Source organism: Bos indicus, chromosome 4 (genome assembly GCF_029378745.1).
Source record: "Bos indicus isolate NIAB-ARS_2022 breed Sahiwal x Tharparkar chromosome 4, NIAB-ARS_B.indTharparkar_mat_pri_1.0, whole genome shotgun sequence".
NCBI lineage: Eukaryota > Metazoa > Chordata > Mammalia > Artiodactyla > Bovidae > Bos > Bos indicus.
In genome coordinates, this window is record NC_091763.1 from 66,661,706 (window position 1) to 66,678,596 (window position 16,891).

The 16,891-nt window shown below is 37.9% G+C and overlaps 1 protein-coding gene across 1 annotated transcript; it reads left to right on the forward strand.

Annotated features, from left to right (window-relative positions):
• Nucleotides 1-39: 39 nt before the first annotated feature.
• On the forward strand, nucleotides 40-12,091 carry FKBP14 (FKBP prolyl isomerase 14). Its single transcript, XM_019958823.2, has 4 exons — nucleotides 40-419; nucleotides 3,426-3,577; nucleotides 6,637-6,764; nucleotides 9,808-12,091. The coding sequence occupies exons 1-4, from the start codon at nucleotides 223-225 to the stop codon at nucleotides 9,964-9,966; spliced, it is 636 nt and encodes a 211-aa protein (XP_019814382.1). The 5' UTR covers nucleotides 40-222; the 3' UTR covers nucleotides 9,967-12,091.
• The last annotated feature ends 4,800 nt before the right edge of the window (nucleotides 12,092-16,891 follow it).

Sequence of the window (16,891 nt, forward strand, 5' to 3'; positions counted from 1 at the left end):
TGTAAGAGCCAGTCAGGGCAGGGGTTGGGCTTAACTCTTTAGAGGTGATTTCGCAAAGCGTGGGAAAGTTGTCGGTGGTGAATGTGCCACGTCTGCTAGAAAGAGAGGGAGTCATGACTTGCCAGAGGCTGTTGTCTTTAAGTCTTCAACTACTTTCTTAACTCTATGAGGTCGGGGGCCCTTTCTGTGTTTTTGTAGCAACTTCTTTCCTGCCCTGGCAACATGAGGCTTTTCTTGTGGAATGCAGTCCTGACACTGTTAGTAACTTGTTTGAGTGGGGCTCTCATCCCAGAACCAGAAGTGAAGATTGAAGTTCTCCAGAAGCCGTTCATCTGCCATCGCAAGACCAAAGGAGGGGATTTGATGTTGGTCCATTATGAAGGCTACTTAGAAAAGGACGGCTCCTTATTTCACTCCACGTAAGTAATTATACCCTTCGGGTAAAATAATAAAAGAACTCAACCCACATATGCCAGCTCTTGGGCAGGGATAGTGGCGCGTACCAACTTTATCTCTTTAAAAAAACTGAAATATCTAATTTCTTTCTATGGGGAAAGGAAGTTGTTGAAACCCAATCTTATATAACAAGGCCTTTGAAGATCTTATTGGAAACATGTGCTCAGGATAAAACAGTAATTTTTTTAATTATAAAACTTAGAACTAGAATTTCTGAAATACTGTAGAAATATCTAGGTGTATAATTAGGCAATAAGTAGAAAAGACTTAAAGGAATTCTCATTTCTCAAACTTTGATCCTGAGGGAAAATAACTTTGGTGTAGGTGAAATTTACTTTAGCTTTTCAGAGCAATATACAATCATTTATTTGCTTGTCATAGGATATTTTAACGTTAGTTCATTGACTTACTTAAATTCTGTTCTGATAGATGACACTTTGGTCAAGGCACAGGACCATGATTCATTTCATTATTTCTTTCTAGAAATCAAAGACTTCATTGACGGGTGTGGGTGTGGTTATGGAAGATTAATCCAATACCTACAGTGAAGGATTTTCAGGTGGTTACACTATCATTATTTCTGCTTCATTAAAGAAAGAAATTGCAAAATGGAAATCTTTTAAAAGTATAGTGATTTCCAATTAGGCATTGAATCTCTGATTCCATTCCAAACGTATTTACTGAACATTTCTTTATGTTAGCCCTTTTGTTTGATACTAGAGAAAATTTAAATATCTGACTTCTTTCCAGCCTCATCCATTCATTCATCTATCCATCAATCAAATCCTTACTGAGCGACCACAAGTCAGGCCCTAGGGATACAAAGATGACTAAGAGTGGCTTCTTCTCCAGCAGGACACTGTCTACAGGGGGGGAGGAAGACAAATAACTCATGATGTAAAGGACAGAATGTTCGAAGTGCTCACAAAGCGTAATGGACTCTAGAATTAATCGTGCTCTAAAGGTGGGGAAAGAGAGCGACTTCCCAGAGATCATAACTGAGATGGGTCTTGAAAGATGGATGGAGGTTTTTTGGTGGAGAATGAGGAAGGGGGGACATCCCAGGTAGAGAGAATGACATGAACTAAAGCAGCAAAGTTTCATGGCCCTTCCTAGACCTTGTTTTCTGATAAACTGCCTTTACCGGGCATTCCGATCTGGTCTGTCATGACATTCGGAAGTCAGTGGCACTCTTCCCTGAACTCTGTTAGTCCTTGAAAAAAGTTCCAAGATGGTAGCTTGCCACTGAATTCTCAATAGCCCTATCTTTTTTTTTCAATGAGAACAGTGCCACATTGGACATTAAACAATATTATGATTTGCGTTTGAAACTTTCAATTACATTTTTATTTTAGTCTGATCTATTTTAGGTCCAGCCTTTCAAGTCTCAGAACCAAAAGCCTGTGTGGACTTCAGTGCAAACCACTTGACGTTATTTAACACTTTGCTACTGAAGTTCTACTTCCTGATCAGGGGAATATTGTCATGCAGCCTCCATGTGAATGGTCAAAACCTGCTAACTCTGAGTATTATAATGAAAGTACCACCAAATGATCGGTTTATAAAGTACGTTCATCATTTCAAGAACCATAACTTACGTGGTAAATGGCCTAAATCCTTTAGCATGACAGTAAACGTCCCAAAACTGTAACAGCACTGGGTACTGGATTCTTTCTTCTTTCTTTATTCTGTTCTAGCTTTCCTCTATGTTCTACAGTTGCCATTTTGCTACTTTGATCATGGGCCAAATTCAAGAAAAGAAGTGAGGACCTTTACCTACATTTAGTAACCATGGTACTTGGGAAGCTTAGTAGAACGACTTCCAGTTCTCACCTACAAGAGAATAGGCCAGTTCCCTTATTGCACTGAAGTGATGTTAGTCTCAGTCATGTCCAACTCTTTGGGGTCCCATGGATTGTAGCCTGCCAGGCTTCTCTGTCCATCGAATTCTCTAGGCAAGAATACTGGAGTGGGTTGCCTTTCCCTTCTACAGGATCTTCCTGACCCAGGGATCGAGCCTGGGTCTCCCACATTGCAGGCAGATTCTTTACCATCTGAGCCACCAGAGAAGCCCCTTTATTGCACTGAATGAGTTAATTGGGTTAGATACTACTCAGCCCACAAGCCCCTCCAGTAGCCCATCAGGTTGGCTTTCTTAGGCTGGCCTCTCATGAGCCAGGATATCTTGACCATTCACTTCTTCTCTAGTCTTTGAGGGGCCACTCTTCCAGACTGCCTTGCATAGCCCCACAATAAACACCTAGGGAGAGAATTAGACCAGGGTCTGAATGGGGATTCAGGGCTGAAGAGCAGCCTCTTGCACCTGTCAGAACCATCAGCAGGCTGTACATCAGGAAAGGTTGTAGAGAGGATATAAGATGCTGTGCTCTCGACTCTCCATTGTCCATGTGAGTATTCTTAGCCTCTCATCCTCCTTCCCAAACTCATCCATATTCCATTATTTTATCCCTCTCTGCACCCTAGTGGTCTCCCAGGGAAAGCATCACTGTGCGATTAAGACTTTGAACTTTGGAATTCAAAGTTTGAACTTTGAACTTTGGAGTTAGGTCAGATACTGGCACACTTAACCTCAGTTTCCTCCACTGTACAATGGTGTAATAATGGTACTTATCTCATATGATCACTGTTAGACTTAAAAGAAGCAAAGCATTTAGATAATACTTGGTATACAACAAGGCTTCCCAGGTGGTGCAGTGGTAAAAGAATTTGCCTGCCAGTGCAGGAGACACAGGAGACATGGGTTCCATCCCTGGATTGGAAAGATCCCCTGGAGAAGGAAGTGGCAACCCACTCCAGTATTCTTGCCTGGAGAGTCCTGTGGACAGAGGAGCCTGGTAGGCTATAGTCCATGAGATCGCAAAAAGTCAGACACAACTTAGCGACTGAGCATGAGCAGGAGCAATGATAAAGTTACTAAAGAGTCCAAATGTGTTTTCTTTCTGTTGTAGTCACAAACATAACAATGGTCAGCCTATTTGGTTCACCCTGGGCATCCTGGAGGCTCTCAAAGGTTGGGACCAGGGCTTGAAGGGAATGTGTGTAGGAGAGAAGAGAAAGCTCACCATTCCTCCTGCCTTGGGCTATGGAAAAGAAGGAAAAGGTAATAACGATTCTACATTTGTACTACAGCATTATAATTCTTCTCTGGATTAGGCATAGAAGGTAGTAACTACTGTGTATTTTTTTTTTCAAGAAGTAAATACAGGACTTGTATATCTTAGGAAAATATAATTTTGTCTTGATTACCATTTGAAGTGGCCAATTAATCATAATATATAAATGGTCAACTGAACTATCAATGAAAAAATGTTCTATAATCTCAACTTTGTTTACTATTGCTCACCAATATGGTGGGGTTTTTTAATGGTAGTATTATATATATAACATAATGTTTACCATTTTGAAGTATATAGTTTAGTGGAATTCAGTGCATTCACATTGTTGTGCCAGTGTCTCCATTGTCTCCCGGACTTTTTTGTCCTCCCCAATTGAAACTTACTGATTTGTTTTAATAATGCAAAAAGAAAGACTACTCAGTATAGCTGTTTTGATGAGTTGAACATTTGAAATACAGATTATTAAGGAATTAAATGCAGTTTTAGATGTGAGCTCTGTATGAGTCACAACTGACATCTGCCACGACAGAGCTTTTATTGGAGGTTCTTTTCATGTTTAAAATTGTTTTATAATTTATTTAAATAAATACTGGAATGTCATGAAATGAGTTTAATAAAGCAGAAGCAACTGGGCTAGTTGGTCCAGGGAGCCTTTGTGCTAGTATTCTAGGGCAGCCAATAAAACCTGTTGTTCAGGTGGGAGACCATGCAGTTTTCCACAGGGCTACTTATAAGAAGCCTAAAGATGTTTATATGCATGCATCCTATAATTCCTTCATTAGAATCTAACCTACGGTAATAATCTGGTATTGGGGAAGATTTATAAACAGAATGTCCATCACTATGTTGTTTTTAATAGCTAAAAGACTGAAATCAACTTAAGTGTATAATAACAGAGGTGTAGCTAAATAAAATATGACCCAGTTATTTAAAAATGGCATTTCGGGGCTTCCCTAGTAGTCCAATGGCTAAGACTCCAACACTCTCAATGTATCGGCCCAGGTTTGATCCCTGGGCAGGGAACTACATCCCACACACTGCAACTAAAAATCCTGTATGCCTCAAAAAAGATCAAACATCCTGTGTGCTGCAACTAAGACCTGGCACAGCCAAATAAAACTAATAAATATTTAAAATAAAAGAGTATTTTAAACATTAAAAAAATTATATCTAAAATATGTATGCTATAATGTTATATATAAAATAAGAAAACAAAGATATAGTATGATAGTATTAGGAAAAAATATATATACATACAAAGTGAATCACAAGGAAATAGAATGTTGATAATGGACAGTGGTTCTGGGAGTTATTTTTATTTTTTGGTTCTATCTCTTCCACATTCTGTACGTAATGAAGAAAAAAAGTTTAAGAAGTCATTAGAACTAGACATAAAACCACTCTGATGTAGTAAAAATACAGACTTCATAGCCTCCAAGCTTAACCATTTATAAGGCGGGGACTATGGTTTCCTACCCCAGTTTCCTAAGAAGAACATAGGTGCCATATATGAAGTATTACATATTCTAAAATGGACCTTGCTATTCAAATCTTCTGCATTAAGCAGGATTTATTACAAAATTCAATTCTTGTTTTAATAGTCATCCTTTTGGAGAATAAAATCAAGTATCTTGAAAATGTTTCTCTGATGTTCAACATAGTCTTTCACTTTCCTGTATCTTTAACGTTTCTCCTTTTAATATTTATGTAAATCTTCTGCAAAGAACAGGATTTACTAACAAAATTCAACTCTGATTTTAATAATGATCCTTTTAGAGGATAAAATCAAGTATCTGATGTTTAACATATTCTTTCACTTTTCTGTATCTTTATTGTTTCACCTTTAATATTTATATAAATATTAAATGGTATTTATAATTTCTGTCTATATAAATGATATTAGTATATTAATATAAATACTAAATGGTATTAGTCCATGTCTCTTTCTCCATACTCCATTTAACTTGATTTTACTTTGTAACAAGTTAGAGATCTGAATTTGAGTCATTTCCTTCAAACAGAGTCCCATGAAACTAATCCTGCTAACATGTACTTAAACACAAATTTTGTAGTTTTTTAGTACCATGTTTGCATGCCTCCTTTTGGAAAGATTGCAGTTTTCTTCATGACCTCTAGTGCATGCCCTCTGCCTAGATCTGGAATGGTAAGCTTCAGCACACAGTGTAAGTTTTGTTCTTTGGATGCTTACAAATGCTCTTTCATGGGAATATGTGGGATGAGGGAGTGGGGCACTAAGAAATATTTGTAATCTTTACCCAGACCTGTATGTTAATTATACTTACAAGAAAACAAATTGGAAAAAAATAATGTCAGTTTCCCAGAAGTTTTTGGTTTTGTTTAGTTTTTTGTTTTTTTTTTTAAGGTCCCTGGGACTCTAACAAAGCTCTTTTCACTTTAAAAGATTTTTATCTCCCTTCTCAGCAATTTATTTTTATGTCTCCCCCTCCCATGGAATTTCCTCAACATGTGTTGAATTTGCTTCCAGATGAGAAAACTGAGACTTAGAGAAAGGCAGATGTGTTTTGTCCCAGGGTGAGCTCACCTTGTTACATACTGCCTCCCAGTGGTGGAAATGGCCATGCTGGATGTGTCTCTAGGCCAGGAGTTTCTGACCCAAAAGTTAGTAAATCACTTCTACTATGATTAACTCTGAATGAAAGCCCATTAAGTCATTCTTGACATATAATATGTAATCTATTAATTATATTTGAAATTTAATTCTCAGACCATGAGGCATCTGTGTGTGTGTGTGTGTGTGTGTGTGTGTGTATGTGTGTGTACAAAACAATCTTTAATTGCAAGGTCAAAACACTCTCTTTTGGATCTAATAATTTGGATTGTTCTATCTTTATTCTATTTGTTTGAATAAACTATAAATAATTTCTCTATATGTGACAGTCTGAGAAATGTTCTTCATTTAATTCAGTTAAAATAGTATTTTGTTAATTACTGCAAGTTTTCTACCATCTAAACTTTGTGATCTTTTAAATAAAACTTAACCCCCACCCTCTCTACGTGTCAGGTAAAATTCCCCCAGAAAGTACACTGATATTCAACATTGATCTCCTGGAGATTCGAAATGGACCAAGATCCCATGAGTCATTCCAAGAAATGGATCTTAATGATGACTGGAAACTCTCTAAAAATGAGGTGACCTTCCCTTTCTCTCTCTCTCTCTTCCCTTTTTCCTCCCTTCTTCCCTGCCTTTTTCCTTCCTTCCTTTTAACTCACTTTTTAAGACATATATTTTTAAATAAAATTTATTTTATTGTGTAAAATGTTATTTATAAGTTTTCTTAAACACTGATGCTTTGAAAATTGCCTTTTTTTTTTTCCATAGGAAATCATTGTATTGGAGAAAAGTATATTGAGACTTCCCATTCTTTTGCTTTTTTTCCCCTTAATGCAATAGGATTCACTGTATCTTGCTCTTGCCCTTTTTTTTTTAAACTTTTTTTTTTGTATTGTGGTGTAGCCGATTAACAATTAGGTAAATAGCAAAGGGACTCAGCCATACATATACAAATATCCATACTCCCCCAAACTCCCCTCCCATCCAGGCTGCCACATAACATTGAGCAGAGTTTTATGTGCTATATAGGAGGTCCTTGTTGGTTATCCATTGTAAATATAGCAGTTTGTAGCATATCCTCCCAAACTCCCTAAGTATCCCTTCCCTTCTTCCTTCCTTCCCCCTTGCCCAGAGTTTTTGAAGATCTGTTTTACCAAGACAAATTCCTGTTTTGGAGTTACTGTGTAAGAAACAAAGATGTCCTGCATAATATCACTGGTTGTTAAATGGAGTTGTATAGTGATTATCTAGCAGTTAGCAGCAGCAAGCAGATCACATGCTCAGTTTTGCTCAGAATAGGAGATCCCAGTCTTGATTTTTCATAGAAGCAGACAGACCTTTCCCAGCTCCCTCAAGGTCCTGGTGTTGAGAAAGAGGAAAGGAAGAGGACTTCTCTATATAATTTATTTAGGCTTTTGCAGCCATTGCTACACATACATGTCTTAGTCTGGCTTCTGTGGGGAAAGAAATGGAGAAAGATCTGTATCCTTAAATTTTTTGTCTACTCATATTCTCCATTATGGGCTTCCCTGACAGCTCGTTGGTAAAGAATCCACCTGCAATGCAGGAGACCCTCGTTCAATTCCTGGGTTGGGAAGATCCGCTGGAGAAGGGATAGGCTACCCACTCCAGTATTCTTGGGCTTCCCTTGTGGCTCATCTGGTAGAGAATCCGCCTTCAATGTGGGAGACCTGGATTCGATCCTTGTGTTGGGAATATCCCCTGGGGAAGGGAAAGACTACCCCACTCCAGTATTCTGGCCTGGAGAATTCCATGGACTGTATGTATAGTGTAGTCCATGGGGTCTCAAAGGATTGGACACGACTGAGTCATTCCCCCCATTCTCCATTATGGCTTGGCTAGGCAGAAATCAAGTCCCTTTTTATGCTTTCATCCATTTCATTCCAATGACCAGAAAATGATTGAGTCTTGAATAAGATATGTTGTTATAAACCACAGGGTCATGATCCACAGCTACTAAATTTATAACACCTCAGAGTGTTTATCAGTCATTAACTTTTTTCTATCCAAGATAAATTTGAATTCCCTTTCCTTTAAAAAATCCTGAATAAACAACACATTCATATGGTTCAAAGAAATCAATTCAATATAAAAGGATTTATTAAGAAGTCATTCTCCCACCTATATCCTCTTCTACCATGTGACCTTCTCCTTCCTATCCAGTTTTATTAGTTTCTAATGTATTCTTCTAGGTATTTCTTTATCCAAATACTAGCAAACATGAATATACAGTTTTCTTTCCCCCTTGCTTACACAAAAAGCAGCATACTACGCATACTGTTTGGGATCTCACTTTATTCACACAGTATACCCTGGAGACGTGTTCTGCCTTAGCGCATCTATTATCACTGCCTCTCCCGCTTTTTTCAACTGCATTACATCCCCTTAATCTTAAAAATAAATGTGCACATTATGTTTGCATATTGGTGGTAGAGGGAGGAGAGAAGGTTTGAAATTGCTCCTCTAACAGAGGAATATGATTAAAAATGAAAATACAGTTGAACTGCATTATGGTGAATCTAGTAGGTAATTGCGGAGAAGGCAATGGCACCCCACTCCAGTACTCTTGCTTGGAAAATCCCATGGATGGAGGAGCCTGGTAGGCTGCAGTCCATGGGGTCGCAAAGAGTTGTACACAACTGCGCGACTTCACTTCCACTTTTCACTTTCATACATTGGAGAAGGAAATGGCAACCCACTCCAGTGTTCTTGCCTGGAGAGTCCCAGGGACTGGAGAGCCTGGTGGGCTGCCGTCTATGGGGTTGCACAGAGTCGGACACGACTGAAGCGACTTAGCAGCAGCAGCAGCAGCAGTAGGTAATTGGGGGCAATATTTTGTTTATATATTCAAATATCTGTGTAAAAATGGAAATTTTTAGTCTAAATACTCATCAGTCTGGATTTTGCTTTAATCTCTGAGATGGAAAGGTCAAGTGGCATGATCACACCGAGTTCCAGAGCAGCTACTGTTTCTAGTCACCTACTTAAATTGTAAAAAGGCCATCACCTAGTCTGATTTTAAGAGAAATACCTGGAGTTCTGATCCTTGTTAGAAAACAAGATCTGGGTAATTCAGTGGATTGAAAGGTAGCGGTCTTTCAAATCCCTGACTCTGTGGTGGACTGGGATTAGTACGCTTCATTGTGTGTTTTTCTCGTGCTGTAATCCTTACGTTTGCCTCTGGGCAGTATTCAGTGTCTCTGCCATAGCACTATTTGTTGTGGTTTACTTGCATCCAAATCTTTTGTGATCCCATGGACTGTAGTCCGCCAGCCTCCTTGTCCATGGGATTTCCCAGACAAGAATACTGGAGTGGGTTGCCCTTTCCTTCTCCAGGGGATCTTCCCGACCCAGGGATAGAACGTCAGTCTCCTGCCTTGCAGGCGGATTCTTTACCACTGAGCTGCCTGGGAAGCCCACAGCACTAAAGAAACAGCTTTTCAGGGGAAAAGTTCTTTATAACTCTTTTACTATCATATGTAGCTGTTTAGTAGTTGTTATATATAACTAAATACACTACCCATCTAGTCTATAATATTGATTGGCTCAATGTGGGTGTCTTATGAATCTGAATTATTAATGTGACCCATTATTTTGTAGGTTAAAGTGTATTTAAAGAAGGAGTTTGAAAAGCATGGTGCAGTGGTGAATGAAAGTCATCATGATGTTTTGGTAGAGGATATTTTTGATAAAGAAGATGAAGACAAAGATGGATTTATATCTGCCAGAGAATTTACATATAAACATGATGAATTATAGACACATGTCTCCCATTTTACATGGCATCCATCCTTAAAAGCAAGGGTAATTATCCCGAAAGAAAGTCTTATTTGTTAACTATGTTCTGTTCATGCTTTGTTTTTTTTATTTTTATATATTTTTCTGAATATTATTTGAAGAACCCCTTAGGGCTTCTAAGTACATTTATTTCTGGTAAGTTATTGGGAAGAAAAAGGTGATCTGTTTTTGAAGAGAAGACTTCTGGACCATTTTTCACTTTCACATGTGAAGCTGTATGTTTTACTTACATACATGTAATTTTCAAATATTGCAACCAGGAGCGTGCCCCACATAAGAACAGGTTACAGCACAGATCAGCACCCTCTATTTCTTTTTCCCTCATCTCCAAGTTAGATGCTGATATTTGAAAAGCCTTTAGCAATAACCCAAGGCTTATTATTTTCATGTTGTAATGAAACAGTGTGCCTATTACTGCTTTTGAGTCTCTGCTTGAGGAAAACAGGAAAATGGTTGTTGAGCTCTACTTTTAAGTAACTGCTTTACTGAGGAGATGTGCAATGCTGAAGTGAGTAACAAAATTCATAATTTATAAATGTTTACATTGAAATCTGCCTGGGATTTAAGCTACATAACTAGCAATGAATGACCTACCATGATTAACAGAACAATTTATTTATGTGTTTATTTCTTCATAGTAAAATGTGTCAAAATATTGCAAAGGAGGTGAAGAGTTGGAATGAGTCACTGTTTACTTTTTAAGGCTAGCAGATAGCCCTTCCTCATTCTTTAATTGATAAATGTCTATAACTAATGTGTTATACTACAGTAACATTGTCTTATAAGAGAAATTAGTGATACAATAAAAAATTTCCCATTTCTGCCTCATCAAAAAAAAAAAATGAGGCAGACCCACAGCAGCTACTATTTTTTTTTAAATTTTTATTGAAGTATAGTTGCTTTACAATGTTGTTAGTTCACAGCGGCTACCTTTGAATAGAGGTCTATCACAAGTCAAAAGTTGATGATTTTATAATTTTATCTTAAATTGGAATTCTTCCCCAATACTTTTTAAAAATACCCAAACCTCATTTGCTAAGAAGAGTAAGTTTACAAAGTGATCTCAAGTGCATCATTGTCCGATTCTCACTAAGCCTATGAAAAAAAGAGATCTTATTGTACCTATTTTATAAATGAGAAAGTTGTCATTCAGAGAGATTGATTTTTGTGCCCAAGGCCAATCAGTAACTAACTTGTAGACCCAGATTTCAATCCCCAAGTTAAGTATCTTTGTACTGCCCTCTGGTATTGAAAAGGATTCTCTCTTCAGTTTGCTCTCCTAGTAGTCAACTCTGTTTTTTGTCCTTGGATCCTTATCCTTTGAAGATAGTTAACTGGCTGTATGTGGTGCTTTTGAAATCCCATGATCCAGAAATGTCTCTGGTTTAATTGAATAATCTTAGGGTGAGCACTGAATTGCCTCAAAAACCCTAGGGGCGAGAGGGTCCAGGCATGTGTCTTAGTTGTTTATCTCTGGTACTTATGAACAATTACTACATCATGTATGGACGACTTTCACTGATTATATGTGGACATTTTCATCACTAAAACAGGAAGTTCTTGGGAAGAACATAAATAACACCTTTCTCTGATGAAATCACCTATATTTAGAAAACTCTTAAGTTGTCACTGCTGTTTTCCTCAACTTGAAGGACTTACAAACCACAATACAGAAAGCTTTGTACTGTATTATTGAGGGAAAGAAAGTAGGTTGTCATCCCGTGCTATATTGTATAGACATTACTGATGATGCTATCTATGGTAGAAGAGGAAAGGAAAAAGAATTTTGGTTATTCAGGGAGCATATTATTTATCTTGTATGAATTTGGATCAATTCCCACCTAAATATTTAGATACAAGTATGAAATGACAGCATATAAATAGGTTATGGTTGTTTTTACATTATCTGCCTGTTTAGTGTAGCAGCATCTTTGCACTACTTTTCATTCGTAAGAATAATCAGACATGAACTGTGACTCCACTTGTATATAATTTGCCTCAGTAATACTGCTAAGATATGTTATATTTAAATTTCAACAACTCTGTTGTGGTATTCTTTTCAAAATAAAGTTTATTTGGGAAATAATTGGTTTTGTGAAAAATTCTTCAAGCCCCAGGTGACTCAGCAGCTTTATTGATTTTCTGTTATTCTCGGTCTTACATTGAAACTGAGGAAAATGAACAGGTAAAGTGAGGAGAGGGGTGTGATGACATTTTGAATGTGTCTTTGGTTATCCACTCTGTTTAGATATATTTGTAAAGAAAGCTGTGGTGTGGTTTCAATTGTTTTGAAATTAGCATCAAACTATTAAGGGCAAGAAAATTAGAGATACCAAGGGAACATTTCATGCAAAGATGGGCTCAATAAAGGACAGAAATGGATGGACTTAACAGAAGCAGAAGATATTAAAAAGAGATGGCAAGAATACACAGAAGAACTATACAAAAAAGATCTTTATGACCCAGGTAATCACGATGGTGTGATCACTGACCTAGAGCCAGACATCATGGAATGTGAAGTCAAGTGGGCCTTACTTGACTTCACATTCAAGTGAAGCATCATACAAAGCATCATGAACAAAGCTAGTGGAGGTGATGAATTCCAGTTGAGCTATTTCAAATCCTGAAAGATGATGCTGTGAAAGTGCTGCACTCAATATGCCAGCAAATTTGGAAAACTCAGCAGTGGCCACAGAACTGGAAAAGGTCAGTTTTCATTCCAATCCCAAAGAAAGGCAATGCCAAAGAATGCTCAAACTACCACCCAATTGCACTCATCTCACACGCTAGGAAAGTAATGCTCAAAATTCTCCAAGCCAGGCTTCAGCAATACATGAACCGTGAACTCCCTGATGTTCAAGCTGGTTTTAGAAAAGGCAGAGGAACCAGAGATCAAATTGCCAACATCCGCTGGATCATCGAAAAAGCAAGAGAGTTCCAGAAAAACATCTATTTCTGCTTTATTAACTATGCCAAAGCCTTTGACTGTGTGGATCACAATAAACTGGAAAATTCTGAAAGAGATGAGAATACCAGACCACCTTACCTGCATCTTGAGAAACCTATATGCAGGTCAGGAAGCAACAGTTAGAACTGGACATAGAACAACAGACTGGTTCCAAAGAGGAAAAGGAGTACATCAAGGCTGTATATTGTCACCCTGCTTTTTTAACTTATATGCAGAATACATCATGAGAAACGCTGGGCTGGAAGAAGCACAAGCTGGAATCAAGATTGCCAGGAGAAATATCAATATCCTCAGATATGCAGATGACACTACCCTTATGGCAGAAAGTGAAGTGGAACTAAAAAGCCTCTTGATGAAAGTGAAAGAGAAGAGTAAAAAAGTTGGCTTAAAGCTCAACATTCAGAAAACTAAGATCATGGCATCCAGCCCCATCACTTCATGGGAAATAGATGGGGAAACAGTGGAAACAGTGTCAGACTTTATGTTTTTGGGGTCCAAAATCACTGCAGATGGTGATTGCAGCCAAGAAATTAAAAGACGCTTACTCCTTGGAAGGAAAGTTATGACTAACCTAGATAGCGTATTCAAAAGCAGAGACATTACTTTGCCAACAAAGGTCCATCTAGTCAAGGCTGTGGTTTTTCCAGTGGTCATGTATGGATGTGAGAGTTGGATTGTGAAGAAAGCTGAGCAACGAAGAATTGATGCTTTTGAACTGTGGTGTTGGAGAAGACTCTTGAGAATCCCTTGGACTGCAAGGAGATCCAACCAGTCCATTCTGAAGGAGATCAGCCCTGGGATTTCTTTGGAAGGACTGATGCTAAAGCTGAAACTCCAGTACTTTGGCCACCTCATGCGAAGAGTTGACTCATTGGAAAAGACTCTGATGCTGGGAGGGATTGGGGGCAGGAGGAGAAGGGGATGACAGAGGATGAGATGGCTGGATGGCATCACTGACTCAATGGACATGAGTCTGAGTGAACTCCGGGAGTTGGTAATGGACAGGGAGGCCTGGCGTGCTGCGATTCATGGGGTCGAAAAGAGGTGGACAGGACTGAGCGACTGGACTGAACTGATTTGAGGGCAATAGTTAATGGTGAATTTTTGGGCAGTGCTATGTGGTGTTTAGTTTTGGTTGTAGTTGTCATTAATGTTTGGTTTAGAAGTTTATTTTATGTCATGGGTAGGCATTATGATGATTAATGCTTTCTAAGGGACTTGCCTGGAGGTCCTAAAGCTAAGACTCCGCGCTCCCAATGCAGAGGGCCTGGGTTTGATCCCTGGACAAGAAACTAGATCCCACATACTGCAACTCTAAGAGTTCACATGCTGCAGCTGAAAGATCCCACGTGCTGCAGCTAGGACCTGGCACAGCCAAATCAATCAGTAAAACAATAATGCCTAGTGAGGAAATTAGTGCTATAAAATTTCTTATGTAATTAAATGAAATTCTGAGTTGCTATAAAAACAAGAAAAGATGATTCTGATTCAGATGGGTCATTAGCCATTTTAATCTTTCCTTGTAGAAATGAATTTGTACTTTTCCTCTTATTTGTGATACAAGATATTGCTTACATCTATAATGCTATTTATATATCAGCATGCTATCTGTCCACTGAATTGAGGACATGGGTGACTTCTCAGTGTTGTTTGGAAACTACAAGAGGAGAAAAAGAAACTTGGTGAAATGTTATGGGAAAAAATAATACCTTTCACCTCTCATAAAAAAGCAAGTTGTCTGGATAGACCTAGAAATTATCATCCTGAGTGAAATAAGCCAGACAGAGAAAGACAAATAGTATGTGATATTGTTTATATGTGGAATCTCAAAAATAATAAAAATGAATCTGGATACAAAACAGAAACAGGCTCACAGACATAGAAAACAAACTTGTAGTTACCAAAGGGGAAATGTAGGGAGGGGTAAATTAAGACCAAGGGATTAACAGATACACACCACTGTATATAAAATAGATAAAGATTTACTGTATAGCAGAGGGAATTATATTCATTATATTGTAATAACCTATAATGAAGAATAAAAAAATATATGTATAACTAACTCATTTTGCTGTACACCTGAAACTAACACAATATTATAAATTACATTTCAATTAAAAAAAAGCAAATTGTCATTACAATAATAACTCTGGGAAAAAAAAAACAAAGGACTTATTTTCCAGAGATGCAGAGCACCCGGACATAAGAGTTTTGTTTTAATTTTTTTCTTACCCGCTTTAGTTTGAATTAAAATCTGAAATGTCAAACATGAATATAAATTAATATGCCCATTTGAAAACATTATAATTATAGTACTTCTATCTCTTAATATCTGTAGCATTCTAATTAGAAGGATTTGCATATTCCCTTTTAGTACAAAGAAATCCATACATTGTTACATATGGGTTTGGAGCCTTTGTAAAAGTTGCTCAGTTGTGTCTAACCGTTTGTGACCCCATGGACTATACAGCCCATGGAATTCTCCAGGCCAGAATACTGGAGTAGGTAGCCTTTCCCTTCAGGGGATCTTCCCAACCCAGGCATCAAACCCAGGTCTCCCACATTGCAGGAGGATTCTTTACCAGCTGAGCCACGAGGGAAACCCAAGAATATTGGGGGCTCTTTACCAGCTGACCCATGAGGGAAACCCAAGAATACTGGAGTGCATAGCCTATCCCTTCTCCAGTGGATCTTCCCAACCCAGGAATCAAACCAGGGTCTCCTGCATTACAGGCAGATTCTTTACCAACTGAACTACCAGGGATTTGAAGGTAAATTCTTTTCTCTCTTTAAAACACTATTTTGCCTCTGCTTTTAGCTTTAACTATGCAACTTCCTGCTCCTTGCTCCAGATTAGTAACAGAAAGAGACCTTGGCAAACACTGGTTTCATAGCTCAGTCTTCAAACGTAATGAGAGGCATGCTTCGGCTTCTAAAAGCTGTAGAAATGTAGCAATGATTCAAATTTCATGTACACTACAATCATGTGGGATTTGTGTTTAGAGTGCAGATTCCTAACTCTTTCCTTAGAGATTCTGATTAATGCCACGAATCTGCATTTTAGCCCACTTGCTAGATGGGTACTGATGCAGGTGGTGTAAGAACCTTAATTTGAAAGACAGTTAATTTCACTCATTCTCTGCCCTTGAATATGCAGTCTCCTAAATTTTTTTCTTCTATAAATACTGTTTTTTTTTTTTTTGCATTTTGGAAAACATTAGGCACTGGGGCAACTAATTGTGCCTAAAAAGGAATATACTGTTAAAGGATAAGTTGTGTAGAGATACCATTTTTCCTAGGGTTAGAAATTTTTTATGACTAAATTCTTACAGCAGAATGTTAGATAGTAAAGCTATTTTGTGTACATTTTTTCTAATAAAAGGAGAAAAGAGCTCAGACTTTCCCCAAATTTATTCTTCTATATATAATTTTTTTTCGGAATTATCTACAACCCCACTCCTTTAGAAGAACATACAGTTGAGATTTAGGAAAAAAAGAAAATGATTCTCTTAAACATATATAGATGTATATATGTGCATATATATATTTATATAGTGCAAACTATGTACTGTGTATAAACTATAAACTGGATGTATATATAGTATGTGTTTGTATATAGTGTGTCTGTGTGTGTATGTGTGTATATGTGTGTATGTGGCTATAGTTTTGTATCAGTTATTGAAATGCTCTGTCCAGTGCATGACTTCCTCTCTCTGGAAACTTCTTTACCGTGCAGTCAGACTTCATTTTTGTCATTTTGGAGTTTGTCATTCTCTACTTAGCTCACTTTTCTGTGTTTCACTTATAATTTAGGTAAAATTTCCCAGTAGTCCTCTATGTACTGCTAAGTCACTTCAGTCATGTCCGACTCTGTGCGACCCCATAGACGGCAGCCCACCAGGCTCCCCCGTCCCTGGG